Here is a 19,732-nt window from a genome sequence, read left to right as displayed (position 1 = left end):
TTATGGTTACATTAACTCATGCTTAGTTTTCTTTGAAGTACATATTCAATATAATTCTAAATGCCTAACAAAGGGGTGGGAACTACCTTGCCATGCTATTATTTGTTTGATAGCAATGTAATGAAATAAATGGTATTGTTTAAAGTTTAAACAAAATAAACATAAGGCTGTTTAAGAATTCGTACACACTTTGTTGTTCTTGTCCTCCAACTAATACTTCACTCTCTAAAGTGTTGGAATCTACAAAGAACTAGAAAATGGTGCATTGGACGTTGAATCCTAAATAAATATGCTAAATTACGACTTTATTCAAGGGGAGAGGCATCGTAATAATAAACAAATGATCACAAGAGAACATAGACTTAATTTTTTTCCAAGGAAACCAAAGAGACATCATAAGTACATTCACATGATTTATTCTTGTAGATGCGAAACATACAAATATCCATATATACTCACTTGATTAAGACCAACTCCTATTTTAAAAGCTTGTGCATGATGGATGCATATTATCAAATCGAATCTTCACAATAGTTTGACCTTTTGATAATATGCATCGTTACCTATCGTTGCAACTACACCGCAAAAGGAAAAGTTTCGAAGATGTTTATTGCCTTTTTATACCATACTTACGTGCGACTACATATATTACAAATTCACATTATTGGATATAGAAAAAAGGCAACTTAATAATCCAAGTATACATAAAGTATTGTAGATAAGTGCTTAATATTGAGGAATGAGTAACATGCCAAGATGAAGAATATATAGGAACATTTAGCAATTGACTGAGAAGGAGAGCCCAAATCAATGGACATAAAAAAGTTGTGTGTATACACATTGTATGCTCAATGTTCATAAATTGAAATAGGTGGACTTGAACCTATTCTTACGAGTAGTTGGCTATCATTGTTTGGTTCTCTGTGAAGAGATAGATGGACATGGCCAAAAGTCTTATATAAAATCATGATATTTTGCCCCTTAAGTACAATTTAACAATGCATTGTATGAAACTCGAACTTGAACAATTGTATGTTTGTGGGTGCTAACTTGTCGGGCTACATGGTTGAAGGCCACATGTTTCATCCAATAATCCTTAAATTGATGCCATGCATATAGGTGAACAAATTGCATGTGGTTAAAAGCATATAACAACAAAAATGGCATAGCCATACGAGAATAAGAATATCTTATGCATTTCTTGTCGATAAATGCGCTTCTTTATTTGATGGATGTGTTCTCATTGTTTTAATGTATAGCAATTGGGAAATCATGTTCACATGATTGTGATGCACTCCCTCGATGTACTCGGGGGAATCGTCATAACTACATTTCTTGCCAAAAATAGATGTCCTTGAGGGAAACTTAGTTACATATTCATGCATGGCAACTTGTTAGTTCTCAGAGGCAACAAAGCATCGCTTTCTGACATGTGTGGTACACCAATTAGACAATATAAGTTTCACTTGCAATGAATTGTGGTTGTGAAAATGTAATGTTAACAAACATTGTGATATATTTAAGGACATAATAGATGTGATGGACACTACTTCAATGAACATAGAGGATCGGAAAATGCTAAAGACACAACAATACATGTGGAAGACATGATCCACTGGTATACATTTGACGCATCATGCAACGTGACAATCCATCGAAGAAACCAACATGATCGCCATGTCATAAACATGTGTGGGATCCCAACCATGTGTAGAGACCACGTGAATATGATTATTGGCTAGAAAACCTAATGTGAATGGATCCGACTAACCTTGATCTCCTTGACGATTCTTGTACTGTTGTTGCCACCACCATATATAACCAATTACGAAGAGCAGTTTGTATGTCCATTGTGGGCATGTGCGATTTCACCCTCTGTGGAAGTCAAGAATGGCCAACAGATTGGCATGAGTAGGCACACACACACACACACAGACGAAGGGGACATAGTAAATTCGGTTGATACACACAGTAGAGTGCAAGAGGTGATTGAGTGGCCACCAGACTAGGGAGGAGAGGACATGATAGGAGTGGAGTAGAGTGGGGGTCAAAAGGGAAAGATGGGTGGGATGGGTGGTGGAAGGCAATAAGATGACAAGTGTTGGAAGTTTCCCGTGAGGACATTAGGGTTTTGAGAGCTCTCAGAACTTAGAAGTTATGGAGACACAACTAAACAAAAACAAAAGAGAGGACAATAGAGACGCCGTTAGTTTTGACGGCCACTTCACGGCAACTCTCATCGTCTGTCTCCGTCTCTGTCTCTCTGCAGAAGATCCCCCCTTCCTCCCCTTCCTCCTCCTCCTCCTCTTTCTTCTCTGGTTTCTGCTTCGGATCTCCACGGATTTATTTGTTTTTCCATGTCATAAAAACTCCATCAACAGGAGAAATCCAAGTCAACAGAACTACCTTCTGCCCTGCTCTGCCTTCTCTGCCTGAAAATTGGTTTTCTGTTCGTTCCTGCGTTTCTCTGCACATATTTGATTGTATTTGCAAGCGATTTCTTCAAATTTAGGATTTTTTTATATATAGTAGACAACAGCGAAAGAGAAGGATAGAGATAGGTAAGCAGGCATGAGATTAGGGTTTTCTATCTCACCCTCCAATCCAGCTACATTTGAGCATGGAGGAAAAATACCTTGTTTTTTTGATCTCTATCATACTGGTCGCAGACAGTGTACTTGTTTGAAATATCTTCACCATCGCTCGTCATTTGTTCTTTAGAGAAATAAAACAAACATTCATTTCTTCTGCTTCTTCTTCACTGGACGCTCACTGAACGCCAAATATACCCCTCAAATTGCTCATATCTTCTTCTTCGTCATCAAAATGCCGGTTCACAAATGTGGTAGCAGTGTTTTGTGTTTACATGAGCTCGGCAGCAGTGGCGGAGCAGGTACGAGAGAAGATGATGCCAGTGATTTCGAGTATCTCGAAGTTGATCCGAGTGGACGTTATGGACGGGTAATTATTCATCATTATCATCATACATCCTCGTCTTCTTTGTCAGCGTGTTTTTTCAATTATACCAATTAACTTTTAAGAGGTGGATTTTGTATGCTCATGCATCATGGTCTAACCTTGGAGTCCAATGTAAGCTTTTGCATACAATGATCCAGTTTTAAATTGTTTCGATATGCACCTTCTTATTACTCAAAATCATCTAACGTATAGTTAATATTTTATAAGCATCATGCTGTAGTGTTCTAAGCTTGAAGCCCAAGGCGATGGTCTCTCAATGTCTCATGAGACAGTCAATCATCATGTTTTGCAATTGAATATGAGATCTCTAATTGCTTGAAATCACATGCATATATATATCCATGCATGCATGTCTGTAGGTTATACATACATACATAGAGAGAGAGAGTTCATTTCAAGTTTAAATGCTCCTTCAATGAATGGCTTTCAAATTTTTAGTCTCTGCCATAAATCCAAAATCCAATTCGTTGGTTACCTTATGTTGAAGAGTCATCAAAGATGTCTTCTTTGTTCATTGAATGGAGTTTTTTGATTGTTTATATCTCCAATCATGGTTGTTTCATTGAATGGAGTTTTTGATTTATCTTTTCCTATAGTAGAAGATATTTTCTTGTTCATTAGTTCTTGCTTTTTCATCAAAGATGTCTTCTTTGTTCATTGAATGGAGTTTTTTGATTGTTTATATCTCCAATCATGGTTGTTTCATTGAATGGAGTTTTTGATTTATCTTTTCCTATAGTAGAAGATATTTTCTTGTTCATTAGTTCTTGCTTTTTCATCAAAGATGTCTTCTTTGTTCATTGAATGGAGTTTTTTGATTGTTTATATCTCCAATCATGGTTGTTTCATTGAATGGAGTTTTTGATTTATCTTTTCCTATAGTAGAAGATATTTTCTTGTTCATTAGTTCTTGCTTTTTCATAGTTTTTCTTTGAATCGTAGAAGATATATTCTTGTACATTAAATGGTGTGCTAATTGCTTTTCTTTGATGTTGGTTTGTATAGTACAAAGAAGTGCTGGGCAAAGGAGCCTTCAAGACTGTGTATCCTAAAATAAATGTTTTGCATGTTGGGTTCATCCGTCCTATAAAATTTCAGTTATTTCTCCAAATGTTTGTGCCTTGACATGCTACTATAGGTATAGGGCTTTTGATCAAGAAGATGGAATTGAGGTTGCATGGAATCAAGTTCAAGGTGTCCTTTTACAAACACCTGAGGACATGGACCGATTGTATTCAGAGGTGCATTTACTAAGCACATTAAAGCACAAGAACATCATAAAGCTCTATCACTCGTGGGTAGATAAGACGTCGAATACAGTCAATTTTATTACAGAGATATTCACCTCGGGAACACTAAGACAGTATGCTATGTTACCACCTCCCCATTTTTTTGCCAATTTTTCGATCTTGATGTTGTGTTGGTGATATGTCTATCCTCTGGTTGTCATTTTCATAAGGTATCGGAAAAGGCACAAGCATGTGGACATCAAAGCGGTCAAAAACTGGTCTCGTCAGATTCTTCGGGGTTTGCTTTACTTGCATAGTCATGACCCTCCCATAATTCATCGAGATTTGAAATGTGACAATATATTCATCAATGGCAATCAAGGGGAGGTCAAAATTGGAGATCTTGGTCTTGCGGCTATCCTACAACATGCCCATGCTCGAAGTGTCATAGGTGGGACTAATGTTTAGGGAAACTATTTGTCTTTACTAATCAACCAAATTTCCTTTCCATGGCTTAAAATACCTAAAAACAGATAACAAATCTATAGGAATGTTGGATTGGAATTTGATATAATTTCATCAGATTCTATTCCCACTATACATATCCTCAACAACTAGAGTTCAATAATTCAACTGAAGTTTTAGTAAATGGGAATACCTTTTTACCCAAACATTGAGTATTATTTGCTGCTCCATCACAAGCTCTTAATCTTTACATCAAAGAATTATAATTCTTTGTGATTGTCCATCCTTGGATGTATGTAGAATAAATTTTATCGTCCTGTTTTTCTCAACCATTTAAATGTTAGCCATTTTAATGTAATATCACTTGAATAAAGTCCACCACCATTACAATGTTTTCACTTTCTTGTATGTGCATAATTTGTCCAGGGACACCGGAGTTTATGGCACCAGAGCTCTATGAGGAGGAATACACAGAGTTGGTAGATGTCTATTCATTTGGAATGTGTCTCCTCGAGATGGTCACATCAGAATATCCATATAGCGAGTGCAGTAATGCTGCCCAAATTTACAAGAAAGTTATGATGGTGCGCGTGAACTATGTCTGAATCCACTAGATTTCAAATGCAGGCAAACATTTTAAGAATGGCTTTTCTGATCTTTCATCTGACCCTATTCAGAGTGGTTAATCATTTCAGGGGAAAAAACCAGAAGCTCTGAAGCAGATCAAGGATCCTGAATTATGTCAATTTATCGAGAAATGTTTGGCTCCAGCCTCAGAGAGGCTTCCAGCGAGAGAGCTTTTGGTGGACCCTTTTCTTCAATGCGATGGTAGTCGAGTATCATTAGAATCATCACCACATTTAGGAAGGCGAATACGCATGGCCAATGGTACAGATGACAAAGCAGTTAGTAATGAGGAGGCACTTGGTGTATCTGCGACGGTGCAGATAAGTTACGTACTGAAGGAAACATTACCTGCTTATGTGTATGATGGTAGTGATGGATGCACCTGTTCGGCGGCATGTGACTCGAAAGTCAGCCAAACAGAAAGCACAGAACCTTCACCGTTTCCTTACTGTAAAGAAGAGAGGGCCAGAAGTGTAGATTTCAGAGTAAATGGAAAATTAAGGGAAGATGACAATGTCTTTCTAAAATTGCAGATATCAGGATCGGAAGGTAACATGTTATTCTGACACTATTTGCGTTTTTCGCTTGTTTAAAAGAGTCAGTCACATAGAATCCAGTTAACATGAAACAAGTTGTCTTGTCGATTCAATCCATTGAAACTAAAGATGTGTGTGTTTTTTAATTAACAAATCACAAAAACCTACAATTACGCTTTGAAGCAATCCAGTGTTATAGATGTTTATGTATGTATCCATTATCTGCAGTAGGAAAGCTGTTTTCATAACATAAAACACTCATGCTTAATTCGTGATGTGGGATTTTTATCCATAGATATTTCCCCACAAAACTTGTATCTGTAGGTGTATCCTCACAAGACACATCCGTATCTGTATCCTGACTATCTGCTTGAGAGTACAAACAGTCTAACAAGTTTTGCAGTTGTGAAGTGAAAAATAAAACAATCGCATGCTTTGAATTTCTTCTTTGCCCCATTTTTATGGCTCTGCAGATATATCAATCAGATATGTTTTAATGCAGGTCAGGTTCGTAACATTCATTTCCCATTTGATGTGGAAATAGACACAGCCATGTGTGTGGCAAGTGAGATGGTTGCTGAGTTGGATCTAACAGACCAAGATGTTACTAAAATCGCAGAAATGATTGATGCAGCAATTTTGGCCCTTGTCCCAGAGTGGAAACCAGGTGTGGCTATTGATGAGACTTGCTGTGATGGTGAAGACGTAGACAATGAAGGCAATGATGGTATGGTTGGTGTCCATGATCCGATGAAAAATGTGCCGTCTGAAGGGACCATAGAAGAAAATCCATCCTATTCTGCTAGAGAAGAAACTGTTTCTCCATCGCGAGTTGAGGGTCTCATGTATGGGAGATTTGAAGAAGTTACTTACCAATGTCATAGGTCTGAGATTCCTGCCCAGGAAGCTGAAGAATGCACTGCATCTAGTGAGGCAAGTGAAGTTTCCCATGATGCCGATTGGAGCTTGACAGATAGCATGAGTTCTCATGAGTATCAAATACTATTACCAATGAATAAGCCAGCCTTCGAGGAATGCTCAGGTGTTATTACAAATACGAGGGAATCTACTACCACGGTTGCATTTACCGAGCTTGTAGAGTCCAAATGGAAGGCTGGATATGCAAATTTTGTGCACAAGATATGGGAGGATATAGTCCATTTGCATCCTTGTGACAGGGGTGATGATGATAATGGTGTGGCTAGAGTCTTCGGGCCATCTCTACAGCCTGAGTGTTATCGGCAAGAAGGCAATGGTCAAGAACTTATGTCTAAACTTCCTGTCTTGCAACACGGCCTGAATGGTGATGATGATGATGTATCCCAAGAACTGGCTGAACTTGAAGTTCGTCATCAACAGGAGATGCAAGAGCTTCAGCGCAAGCATGAGGCAGCACGAACTGAAGTAAAGAACCGATGGCTGCAGAAGAAAAAGGTAAAATATGATGATGACGACCATCCTACATTGAATTGTGAATGTGGTAACAGAAGTGATATTCTAGAGAGCCTTGAAAATGGGCTCCAAAGTCTAAGGGTAGAAGAGGAAACTCCATGTGGTTTTCAAACGACTTTACCTTGTCATTATGGCTCTTTCAATAGCTCAATAACAAGTTTTGATGATCTCTCGAGCTTTGAACAAGAAACACCAACAAGTCGTGGAGTCTTCGAAGAATCCACGAATTTACTCTCGTCAGTTGAAACTGTATATTTCCCCTCAGCTGCCGGAGGCAAGTCAGAGGAGGGTCAGGATGCTATGGAGGTACTTCTATTTCTACAAAATTTTGGTATCCATAAGTGATCTTCCATTTTATTAAAGACAATTTGACATCTCTTTCTATTTTCAGGAAATGTAGCTTCGTAACTCTGCTTTTCAGCGGCAACACCGAGTTGGCTCGAGTCAATCGGGGAGCTGATCAGAAGGCTGTAACTATTTTTGCAAGTTATGGTGGCCAAAAAGAGAACTATGAGATATATGATCTTATTATCCATGGTTTTAACCAAAAGGAAGGATCTGGTTTCCAATCAAAGGTTGGAGATGAGGTAGAATTGTGTTTTCGGGATTTGCATTTTTTTAGAATATGGAGGATGTACTGGGTAAGTACATGTACAGTCAGTTCTAGCATGGGGAGGCATCGAGGTTTTGAATCCAGATTTTTACTTCTATTTTTTCTTTTTCTTTTTTCTTCTTCTAGTTTTTCACTGTCTCCCAACAAGCTTTGATGATTTGTACACACCGAACTAAGGTCACCAAATAGGTGGTTGTGTTCAAAATATGAGCTAACAAAGGATGGATCCATTTTGGAATTCTTTCGAAAGACCTTATTGGGGGGTGGTGGGTGGTGGGTATGTAAATCCAATTATCCGTACTAGTGCTAGGAATGTATTTAATTTATAATAGAAATGCTATCATACATTTGAGGTAAATGTAAGCAAAATTCGAACACTTCTCCATTCATTTGAGATTTAGTCTCAAGTCATCTCTATTCACGAGATGAAGATAGACTTGGAATACTCTTTTTTTTAACTTGAGAATATTCATGAAGTCTCTGGGGAATTTGTACGTTTGCGTGGTAGTATTGTGAACTACAGTATAATCCCTTTATTGGGGCTCAAGTTTTGAATAAACAAATGTATTGATCGACTTAGTTTTTTATTTATGAGTATATTCCACTGTAAGCATATTGCGAGTATTCATAAAAATCTCTCTACCATTTTGTACCTATTTATAGATATTGTGGAATCTAATAAAGCATGATGCAAATTACATAAATTGTTTGAGAATTAGCATTGTCATTCCCACAGGCATTTACTATTACTTGTTTAATGCACTGGAGTGTGGGTGTTTGGCTATCCAAGGTCAAGAGGCCATTGCACTAGGTCTAATCTTGGGAATCAGAGCAATGTATGCATGAAGAACCTTTGAATAAGGTGTCCAAGTGTAATTTTTTTGGATATATGTATGGAATTGGTTAGGTGGTTTGAAGGCAGGAATGCTGATAAGCTCTGAATTATTGAGCTACTTACTGTTGTCTTTCATGTGGTTGACATTTATGGATATAGGGAGATATTGTTGGATGTATGAATGGTTAGTTATTATACATTCTAGTTTCCTATAGGAATGTGGGTGGGCCCAATAAGTAAATTTGACAATATTTATAGCTATACCATCCAAGAGTGACACAATGACACATATGTCCTAATGTGGAGAATCACAATGACATACAATTTTATAGTTACATCATCCAAAAGTGACATTTTGTGATTGCTACAATGACTTTAGAACAAGTTCAAATGATGATAAAACATTGACATACACTAGCTAAAATGATCTCACAACACTAATACCCTTCGTTTATTTTGCTATAATGTCTGTGAATGGGCCAAGAACCATAAGTTGGTAGGCATTAATCATAAAATGCCAAGCTAATTAGATATTGATAATGACAAAGAAAGAAACTAATATAGGTGAGGGTTTGGGTGAAAACATGGTGTGATGAGTTAAAGTTGGGTATGTTGAATGACCAACTTTGTGTACAAAGGTTTAGAAATTATAGATGAAGACAAAGAATATTCGAGCAAATCCAAAACTGACATTCCAAAAAACTTGATGTAGTAACGTTACATTTGTGGCCTCACCATGACCACCACAATGTCAAATTGGGATGGGGATCTAGTATGTGGGGTCTTATGTCTCTTGAAACGAGGCAACTACAATTGAAAGTTAGGTTTTTAAATAAATAAATAAATATATATATAACTTGCTTTATTTGAGATGGATATATATACATACATAAGACCTCAAGTATGCAAAATCTCCTTATTTAGTTTATGGTATAGTCACAAATATTCTTACATGTATATCTAGTTACTACTACTAATAGTAACTAGACACTAAATGTCTCTTATATTAGTTTCACCCCTTTGTTTGTATGAGCATATACTTGCAAGTGTCATGTCTTTATTCGGGATTTAGTATCTTGGCAACTAGACTACTAAGGTCCCATTAGCCAATTGGCACCCAAACCTTTTTTTAGGGAAAATATAATAGCTGATACCAATGATGTGATGTGGGATGACCCAAATAAGCATCAATATTTTGTGGCATCATATGATAGGAGAACCATTGGCTCATCACGTCATTTAATAACTAGTCAAGAGAAGATTAAACCAACAATAAAATCCATAGAAATAATTCTGGAGTGTGTTGTACCAAAAACTAAAGTTAATGGAGATACTTTCCCACTTATAGCATGTATATGTATATAGGCTAATCTCCTAGACGCTAGAAAAGTCCATAGTGCAACACTAAGAGGCATTCAAGCGTGCGTAGGAGGTGGTGCAGGCTTTCAATGAGGATACCTTGGGGTATGAATCAACATTCTTACAACACGCATGTGTAGTATAAGATTTTCAACCACCAAATCCATCGAACTTCATGGCTCTCAAGCTACCCTAATGGCTAGGCTTCAATGTTGCCATTAAGTCCATATGGGATTGAATGACCCCAATAGTACCCATATTTTGTCATGAACGAGGAACAAGTTCAAAAGATTTCTTGGTACCAACACTAGTAATCACCAAAAAAAATATCAATGCGAAATTCAAGTGATCTCATGAGCTTCAAAGCTTGATTCGCTAATTACGATCATATATATTTGAAAGTGGGACATTATATGTGATTGTGAGACTTAGGAGCTTAATGTTCAAAAAACTTCACTTCTATTCGATCAAAGCTTAATTGATTGATTAATCAATGGCATTGAAAAGTAGCGAAAATTGATTGATGATTAGAATGATCAAGTTCGTGTATAATCCTACCTCTATTGATCCTTTAAGCATGACATGTTATTTTTCTTAATTATAGTGAGTAGGCACTTCCACTTTGACTAAGCATACCTATATTAGTGCATTGAATTTGACCAAGTATGTATGTATATACAATATTGGAGCCTTGACTTTGGCTAAGCATCTCTAGTTTTTGATGAGATGCTAAATAGTAAAACTATACCTCAGTGCAATTTTCTTCTTCATATCATTTCAAGTTCTAGGTCCTAATGGTAAAAAATGTCTTGCCAACAACGTGTATCTGGACGCAAATACTAATACTATGTCATAAGTTGGAATTAAATTCATTCCTCTTTGACAAATCTGCATGACTATGGCCTCTTTGCACGTTAATGTCATGCATTTCTCCAAACGAGAGCCTTCCAATGATCTACACTTACAACTAAACAAAGCAATACCATAAAGAGAACTTCACATCTGAGTAGGGCTCTTAAGTGTTTGATCATCTAAATTCATTGGACGCCATCCCATCATTATGTGACACAAATATTGAACATGTCACAAATACATCCCAATTTGTTAATATTCAGATTCAATTTAATGGAACGAATGATAAATACTCTTGAACATTTTCTAATAAATAACTTTACTAAAACATTTGAGAAAAAGAAATTCTTAGGGAAAAACCTTGACTTTTTGTTTGCACATCAACAACATAACCTCAATGCATTGGGATTCATATATAGAGAGATGTACATGGAATTACATTTTACATATCTTGAGATGTCCAACGCTTGAACTATCTTGACACTAAGAAGCATATGACAACTAGGGACAAAAGCCTTATCCTTGATGAAGTAAAAAGTCAATGATTTCAATGGTGAAATTCTTCTACTATATAATTTGTTGATTCATAATAATGCAAGAGGAAAGCATCCATACATTACTCTTGATGCTCTTATTATGAATAATAGAGAATAATATAAATAAGTTTGAGGATCTAACTTGTATAACTTTTGCGAGATGGGGGGGTTTTGTGCTATTGGGACACCCCTCATGTGAATGAGATATCGTTGCCCATTAATGGTGTAAGCTATGAAGGTGATTGCATCATTGTTGGACAAGCACTCATGAAAGAGCACATAATAAATATGTGGGACGATAGATGAGTTGATGATCGATCACAAAAGATTAGCCTAGAGTCAAGTGACACTAAAGTCGAAGGTCAATGGTTGACCCTTCGGATGAAAAGAGACGCGAGAGGTAATTGAGCCAATTGTTATTTTCCGCTAGCTGATTGTCGAGTTGATCAACCTATCAAGAATTGGGACAATGCATGGAGGATAAGAATGAAGATGAGGGTGAAGGACAAATCAAAAGGAGCAAATAAAGAGTGAGAGAAGACCAATGGGCGTGTAGAAATATAGATCTAGATAAAGATAAAATTGACATGTACCCATGGCCTAACAAACACCGCACATGATGACATGTTATATGAGTTGTGGAATCGAGTTCTATACTACAAAGTTGTTCTAGGCCTTATTTACCCCGTGAGCCATCCATTGGCTAATTTGGTGGTTGAACAGGCAACCTTGAGCTGGACAAAGCCAGATTGTCATCAACAACATTTTAAGTTACCAAATCACGGAAACATCATCTATAGAATAGTAGTAGTTACGATTGCGAGGGCGTGATATTACTAGAATCTAGCCATGGGTAATAGTTATAGTTACTAAAGTGTTGTAACATCATCTACCATGGAACCACTCTTGTGGTAGCAACAACTTCTCTTCCTTAGCAAACTTTGGGAGCTTTGTTTCACCATGACCAAGAAGATAGCAATGTGTTCATGGCAAACCAACAATGCAATTCAGGTGCTATCTCTATCTATGTTAGTTATTTCGGTTACTCTCTGTCCAAATCTCACATCCCGTGGCTGCCTGTCTGCCAAGTAACTCTGTGCGATGAGCCTTAACTTGAGCCCGACCCATAGCGATGATGATGATGATGATGATGATGAGGACGAAGATGGTGAGGTTAATTCCTCTCATGACATAACCCTAAACCTTGAGAATGAACATGATGGTAGTACAACCAACACTCGTCACAGTTCTCTTGAGGCAGAAGCCAGCCATGTCTCTGGCATGCCCCATCACAGAAGAGAGGTTCGTATGCTCTCCATCAAACAACAAACCTAGCTCTTAATGTATATTTCTATGCTTCTTGTGTTTATTTTTATCAAAGGAAAAACACTAGTACATGAACATTTCTGGGTTTCTGAATCTATATTCTCTAAGAAAAATGTAGTTTTTTAAGAGATTTGCATTCAACTATGTTCCTCTATGAAAAGTTCTTCGTAGAATCATTTTATTTTGTAAAACAAACCAAAAACACAATTAATCTCATGGAATTTTGGTATGGACGATGCATGTACAGGCTCTCTCGACGTATGTTATTCTTCAATTGGCGTACCAAAGCATTGGAGTTGTATATGGAGACGTGGGTACATCACCATTATATGTATTTGCAAGCACTTTCCCAGATGGTCTCCACCCGACAAGATACCAAACAGAGATTCTTGGATCTCTGTCTCTTATCATTTATACCCTAACTTTGATTCCTCTCATCAAATACATATGTGTGGTTCTATGGGCAAACGATAATGGAGATGGTATATACTCTGTTATCTTATGTAAATTTCCTTCACGAGAATTTCATAGTATTAAAGTTTTTTATGTGATTTCTAGGTGGGACGTTTGCACTATATTCGTTGATATGCCGTAGTGCAAATGTTAGTCTCCTACCGAATCAACAAATAGAAGATAGAGACCTTTCGTTTTATAAACTCAAGATGCCTAGTCGGCAGTTGAAGAGAGCCATGAAGTTAAAGAATGCATTGGAGAAAAGCCATGGTGCAAAAACGGGTCTCCTTTTCATGGCTCTGTTGGGTACATGCATGGTTATTGGTGATGGCGTGCTTACACCGGCAATCTCAGGTTCAAGCTACATATACAAAATTTAATGACTGTGTTTTTCTACAGTTATAATAATAATAGCAATGCAAACTTATTGCATGTATTCTTAGGGGTTCTCACTAATGCAGGCCTCACAGCTTTCTGCAGTGCTTTCTGCAGTTTCAGGAATTCAGGCGGCCATATCTAGCCTACATCAAGGTAAGAATTTTGAATAAATTTTGCAAATAAGATGTGTTACCTAGAAGTTGGTTCCAAACAATTAATTTGGATTTTGCTATTAACACTTACGGTTTTGGATATCTCATCCTGCAGATGTTGTCGTCATAGTATCAATCCTCATCCTCATAGGATTGTTCTCAGTGCAAAGGTTTGGAACATCCAAAGTGGGAATTGTGTTTGCTCCTGTGGTTCTAACATGGTTCATCGCCATAGGCTCGATAGGTCTTTTTAACATCTTCAAATACGACCACACGATATTTAAGGCATTCAACCCGATGTGTATCTATGACTATTTCCAGGGGAACTTGAGGAAGGGGTGGATCTCACTTGGAGGGATTGTGCTTTGCATAACAGGTCTCTATCAAGTCATCTAACTTTTGCTGGATGTAACTAACCGACACAATAAATTTATAGTAAACTTTTCTTTTCTGAATTGTTTTGATGGTTGGTTTTTTGAGTGTAAACATGGGCAGCATATATTTGCATCTCAAAATTTGATGTTTGCTTCATTTTGATTGCAGGTGTAGAAGCCATGTTTGCTGATCTTGGTCATTTTTCTGTTCCATCAATACAAGTAATAAAAAGAAAATCAATCTACACAGAAAAGGCCTTTCATTTTTTGGTTTAGGTTGTAAAAGATTCTTTCTATTGTTTTGTTGAATGCAGATTGCTTTTGGGTTTGTTGTTTACCCTTGTTGTCTTTTAGCTTATCTCGGACAAGCAGCATACCTTATGAAGTGTCCTGAAGACGTCACTAATACATTTTACAGGTCCATCCCAGGTGGTTCATCATCATCATCATCATATCTTCACTACATCAATCTGATCTGTTAGATGATTTACGAAGCTGGCATTCACACATGATCTTTTTCTTTTCTTTTCTCAGAACCTTTGTATTGGCCGATATTTGCTGTAGCAATAGCGGCTGCGGTTATAGCTAGCCAAGCGATGGTGTCGGCCACGTTCTCGATTGTGAAGCAATCGATGGATCTGAGCTGTTTTCCAACAGTAAAAGTTGTTCATACATCAAGTAAAGTTGTAGGACAAGTGTATGTTCCCGAAGTGAACTGGGTGCTGATGATAGCTGCGATCGTAGTGACAGCAGCGTTCCAATCAACAAATAAGCTAGGGAATGCATATGGTATGACATGTTTGCATCTATAGTTATATAATATGTTTGCACGTACCTATATCTGTATGATGCAGTTGCATCTTTTAATGTTAAGTTAAAGATGGCATTTTTTGTAAATAGCAGCCGGGAAAATGCTAACTTTCCTCTTATTCAGGTATTGCCGTTGTTGGCGTGATGATTGTTACAACAAGCTTTATCACACTGATCATGATCATGATTTGGCAAACCCCGTTGCCAGCGATCCTTGCCTTCTTGATGGTGTTTGGTTTCATAGACATGGTCTACTTCAGCTCCGTCTTGTTTAAATTTGTCCAGGGTGGATACCTACCATTAGCATTCTCGGTCGGGCTTCTATTCATCATGTATACATGGCACTATGGTGCCACATGGCGGCACAACTATGAGTTGCAGCACCAGGTGTCGGAATCCGATGTGCAAGACCTCGTACGATGGACGGCCCGGATTGACGGGATTTCCTTGCTATATACCGAGCTGGCAAGTGGGATACCGTGCATCTTCTCTCACTCCGTGAAGAACCTCCCTGCCTTACATGCCGTTGTGGTTTTCGTGTGTGTGAAGTTCCTTCCCGTGACGACTGTTATGGACAAGGAGCGGTTTCTCTTCTGTCGTGTTGGTCAAAGGGATATCCACATGTTCCGATGTGTGGCCAGGTATGGATACAAGGAAGTGCGCCAAGATAGTGATCACTTTGAGCTAGAGCTTCTACAAAATCTCGAAGAGTTTATCACTCAAGAAGTAGAGGAGTCACTAGGCGGACAAAGTGAAATGTGTAGGACAAACACTAAGATTGTATTTGACAATGCTAGCCACGGCATAATATCAACTTCTTTACATGACATGGGGGATGGTAGCCATATCTTGATGCAAGAATCCATGGAGGAGATAGCTTTCTTGAGAAGATGCAAGGCTGCAGGTGTTGTCTACTTGCTCGGGAACTCAGAGGTCAAAGCGAGAGAAGGTGCATCCGGTGTGAAGAAGGTGGTGGTGGACTACGTCTATGACATGTTGAGACGGAATTGTAGGAGACCTAGTGTGGCACTAATAATACCACATGAGAGGTTACTTGAAGTAGGCATGGTTTATGATGTCTAATACAAACTTCGTCTCACTCTTGAGTCATCAAGCTCCAAAGTCCTAGCTCATGAAAAATCGATTTGCTTTAAAAAAATTATAATAAAAAAGGCATTAAAGTAAATTGCTCAAGAGAGACAGAGAGTAACAACATGTTTATGGTCAAGAATGTTACTAAACTTGGCTTTCCAAAGATATAGGTTCTTGATCGAATGCCTTCACTACCATAGAAGCTAACTTCCATTTCTTGAAAACTATTGATTATAACAACATAATCTAATGTTCCCTCAAATAGGAATAAAAAACAATAAAAATATATTCGATTTTGATTGAAATAGAGATGCGTAAACATTGGGATCTTGACCCTATGTTGTATTCAACATGGATCTCAACAAGAGATTGTTCTAGCCTTCTTAGCCCTATACTAGTCCTTGCATAGGCCCAATGATCTTGATCCTACATTCTATTCAACATGGATTTCAACCTTTGTAGCCTTATCTTAATAATACATGAATGATATTAGGAACTTCTCAAGGGTCGAGATTGTAAATAATTGTAATGGCTCGGTCAAGAATCATGTATCAAACACAAACTAATAACCCTATCTAATGAAGTCACTCTTGAGTATGCGTCGTTCTACACTCAAGGAAGAGTCTAATGTGGATTTATCACTACTTCATGCAATTATTACTCCTCAAACTTGTACACTTTTAGAATGGGCAATGTGAATCTTCAATTATCAATACACATTGTCACAACCTCAATGTCATTTGTAACAATGAACCTTTGGCTTCAAAACTCAAGTTCCTAACATGCAAGTGTATGGTATTGAAAAACATGTGTGCATTATCCCACAAGCACTTACATTTTTGTTTCCTAAGAATTCATTGCCATAAATATTTGGACTTATGTTAATGACTACAAACTTTTTAAATCAAAATAGTCTTGATTCTTGTAGGTTACACTCCAAGACATCCATTGCCCTAGTTATGGTTGATTCTCCAACATGCAACCTCTTTAGCATATCATAATGTTACATACTAATGGACATGTATCTTTTTGTATCACGCTTAGTTACACATGGGTTAAGCTAACATGCAAGTTGCATGCCAAGAGAAGGATAAACTTCAATTCCTTTTCCTCCTCAAGCAACAAGGTGTTGGCTGAGTGAGACACTCATGTGGTTTGGCCCTCCAAATTGACAACATTGATTGAACTTGATGAACAAAAAGCGAGTGAAATATTGAAGGATTCATTTTTCTTCCGTTCGCCTTGCATGCAAGACTTGGACAACTATCGACAATGGTGCTAGGAGTGACTGTGGGACCAACCACTCCATGTCGTCCGTCGTGCATCGACACGAGACTAGTGTCTTGCACGATTAAATGGAAAAGCAACGAGAATGAGGGGATGTTGCATTGACAAATGCCAACATAGTTAGGACATATCACACGGAAGTCTTTGTTAGTTCGGAGATGTGGGGGGATCCTAGCGAAGGCGGTGGGTAGAATGTGGCGAACCAGCGAGAGCACAACAGGGTCAAGCCAAACGTAGGTATCTTGAAAAGGAATAAATATCATCGTTGGAGAACATGTCGGGGCATATGACCATGTTAGATTCTCTGGGTACCTGGAGACCGATCCCATTTCTCGACAGGCTGCATGAAAAGGACATGCGGGAGCGGGGTTCCGACACATACATGTGGGAAGAGAGAGAGAGAGAGAGAGAGAGAGAGAGAGAGAGATGGGTTATGGAACACGAGGAATAATAAAAGAAGAAGAAGAAGCTTGACCATGGCAAGCAAAGGAATACCTCATTAGAGGAGCTTTCACATTTTTCAGCAATTTGCGCCCAGAGGAGGAGCATCCATCCATCCCTGTCTCTGCGCTCGTGTAGTAGAAAGCAAAAACTCCCTTAGGGTTTGGCTATGGCGCCAGCATCAGAAGAAGCACCTGTGTTCGATCCTCCTCAACCCACCCCTGCCCCTGCCCTTGCCCTTGCTCCTGCGCCAGCTCCAGCCTCAGATTCCATTGCTCCTTCTTCTTCCAAGAGGAGATGGAGCCCCTGTACCTGGCGTTATGCCATTGAAGAAGGTCAACCAGAGCTCGGATCCAGACCCCGCAGTGGTAGCCATAGCCAGCTCTTATACTCAGCTACTGTGTCTTCGACTAGAAAAGGTGATCATGAAAGCTTCAAGGTTAACAAGAAGGTTCATCACAGTCATCATCATCATCAACAACAACAACAACATTATCATCGTCATCAGCCTAAAGAAGCTCTCAAAAAGAGGCCTAAACTCGAAGAAGAGGGCACTGATGATGAATGTAATGATGAGAAAGAAGGAGGAGAAAGGAATCACCTTTATCGTGAAGACGATGAAGGGGATGACGAAAAGGAAGAAGAGTTATCAAGAGATAGGATTGAATATAGCTACGGCAATGAGAATTCTAAGAGAAGAAGACAAACGAGAGAAATGAGTCCTAGCGAGATTTATTTCTGTGAGGTTTGCTCAGCCAAGGCAAAAGCATCTGCATCGGGACTGAGGCTTAGCAGAAGCAAGAGAAGCCCATCTCATGTACCAGAATCATGAAGACCATGGGATCACAACGTCCATGGACTGAAATTGAATCATGATTTACTAGATTCAAGGTGTTCCTGGAATCTATCAAATTTGCATTGTCCATGAAGGCTCTCAGATTCTGGAGGTCAGTGGAAGTTATGGGATTTACAAGTTCAATGGAATCTATCAGATTTGCGAGTTCTGTAGAGTCAATTGGATTCATGAAGTCTGTGGAGTCCATTAGGTTCACAAAGTCCATGGATTCTATCAGATTAGCGAGGTTGTGTTGGCTCTTTGACTATTCCAAAATTCTCACATGTAAATCATTTTGCTTCCATTTTGCTGACCGTTTGCTGGCAATCCTCTAAAGGTCCTGAGTATTTATTGTCAGGGGAAGTTCTGCCCTTAAGATGATTAATGTACAGATTCACTAAGTCCTCAGAATGTACAGGTAGATTACATGACGTCCTTGTAATCCACCAGATTCTACAAGTTCAATTCATGATCACCACCTGAAGGTTATGGAGGTTAAATGCATTTTGGCACATCGTTTTTTGGCAATGCTGCAAAGGTTCCAATGTAATTAAATTCATCTAAGCTCTCAGTCTGCATTTCTGCCTATAAGTGGGTTAACTACATTTTTTGGTCATGTTCTCTCCATATATTATTATTATTATTGTTATATAGCTATGAATGGACGATATGGTAGATGTAAGGAGTGTATAGCAAGTGTGAATCAGTCATACCCCTGTTTTTCAAATATAAAACATCACACCCCTTGATGTTAGTGTAAAAGTACTCAACGCTTAAGCCTTCTAGCAATCTTCACCTTAACATATTGTATGAAGAATTTGAAAGGTTCATCTCATATTCGTACTACCTATTACTAGCTAGAGCAAAAAAAATCTTTGAAATGTATTTCAAATTTTTGTATGGTGACCCAAAATAAGTCCACATCTAAATGTTGGGCTGTGATTAGCTCCCGCTCCATTAGACTATCATTTCTAGCCTGTATCTAAAGAATTGATACCTCTTTGTTGGAGTTAATTTGGAAGCATGGATTCAATTGGCAAAAGTCATTATCTTAACAAAAAGCTCAAACTTGGCAATTTTGAAGGTTCATGGGTGTTATGG

The 19,732-nt window shown here is 38.2% G+C and overlaps 3 protein-coding genes across 3 annotated transcripts; all 3 read left to right on the top strand.

Moving 5' to 3' along the window:
* Positions 1–2,303: 2,303 nt before the first annotated feature.
* Positions 2,304–8,474, top strand: LOC147848938 (putative serine/threonine-protein kinase WNK9). The gene is made up of 8 exons (XM_087337941.1): positions 2,304–2,961; positions 3,985–4,022; positions 4,118–4,342; positions 4,439–4,659; positions 5,100–5,257; positions 5,369–5,849; positions 6,339–7,594; positions 7,680–8,474. Exons 1-8 carry the CDS (start codon positions 2,827–2,829, stop codon positions 7,686–7,688), a joined length of 2,523 nt encoding a protein of 840 aa, XP_087194067.1. The 5' UTR covers positions 2,304–2,826; the 3' UTR covers positions 7,689–8,474.
* A 4,110-nt stretch (positions 8,475–12,584) lies between these two features.
* On the top strand, positions 12,585–16,059 carry LOC147848937 (potassium transporter 23-like). The gene is made up of 10 exons (XM_087337948.1): positions 12,585–12,785; positions 13,057–13,291; positions 13,368–13,616; positions 13,743–13,793; positions 13,908–14,168; positions 14,336–14,388; positions 14,481–14,595; positions 14,701–14,955; positions 15,101–15,734; positions 15,774–16,059. Exons 1-10 carry the CDS (start codon positions 12,585–12,587, stop codon positions 16,057–16,059), a joined length of 2,340 nt encoding a protein of 779 aa, XP_087194074.1.
* A 1,797-nt stretch (positions 16,060–17,856) lies between these two features.
* LOC147848936 (uncharacterized) lies at positions 17,857–19,143 on the top strand. Its single transcript, XM_087337938.1, has one exon. The coding sequence runs from the start codon at positions 17,966–17,968 to the stop codon at positions 18,626–18,628; it is 663 nt and encodes a 220-aa protein (XP_087194064.1). The 5' UTR covers positions 17,857–17,965; the 3' UTR covers positions 18,629–19,143.
* The last annotated feature ends 589 nt before the right edge of the window (positions 19,144–19,732 follow it).

The sequence above is a fragment of the Azolla caroliniana genome, unplaced genomic scaffold (genome assembly GCF_043228905.1).
Source record: "Azolla caroliniana isolate FFs.n. ecotype wild unplaced genomic scaffold, voAzoCaro1.0.p SCAF_170, whole genome shotgun sequence".
Taxonomy (NCBI): Eukaryota; Viridiplantae; Streptophyta; class Polypodiopsida; order Salviniales; family Salviniaceae; genus Azolla; species Azolla caroliniana.
Note: the sequence above shows the minus strand (reverse complement) of the source record. Positions and strands in the feature narration are given on the sequence as shown.

What these genes read in the sequence shown, in the direction of transcription:
- LOC147848938 (XM_087337941.1), top strand. Translation starts at nt 2,827, where the DNA reads ATGCCGGTTCACAAATGTGGTAGCAGTGTTTTGTGTTTACATGAGCTC. An exon ending in AAAGGAGCCTTCAAGACTGT is followed by an intron (nt 4,023 to 4,117) that starts GTATCCTAAAAT and finishes ATGCTACTATAG; the next exon opens with GTATAGGGCTTTTGATCAAG. An exon ending in GCAGATATCAGGATCGGAAG is followed by an intron (nt 5,850 to 6,338) that starts GTAACATGTTAT and finishes GTTTTAATGCAG; the next exon opens with GTCAGGTTCGTAACATTCAT.
- LOC147848937 (XM_087337948.1), top strand. Translation starts at nt 12,585, where the DNA reads ATGAGCCTTAACTTGAGCCCGACCCATAGCGATGATGATGATGATGAT. An exon ending in TGCCCCATCACAGAAGAGAG is followed by an intron (nt 12,786 to 13,056) that starts GTTCGTATGCTC and finishes ATGCATGTACAG; the next exon opens with GCTCTCTCGACGTATGTTAT. An exon ending in CTAGGCGGACAAAGTGAAAT is followed by an intron (nt 15,735 to 15,773) that starts GTGTAGGACAAA and finishes TGACAATGCTAG; the next exon opens with CCACGGCATAATATCAACTT.
- LOC147848936 (XM_087337938.1), top strand. Translation starts at nt 17,966, where the DNA reads ATGGCGCCAGCATCAGAAGAAGCACCTGTGTTCGATCCTCCTCAACCC.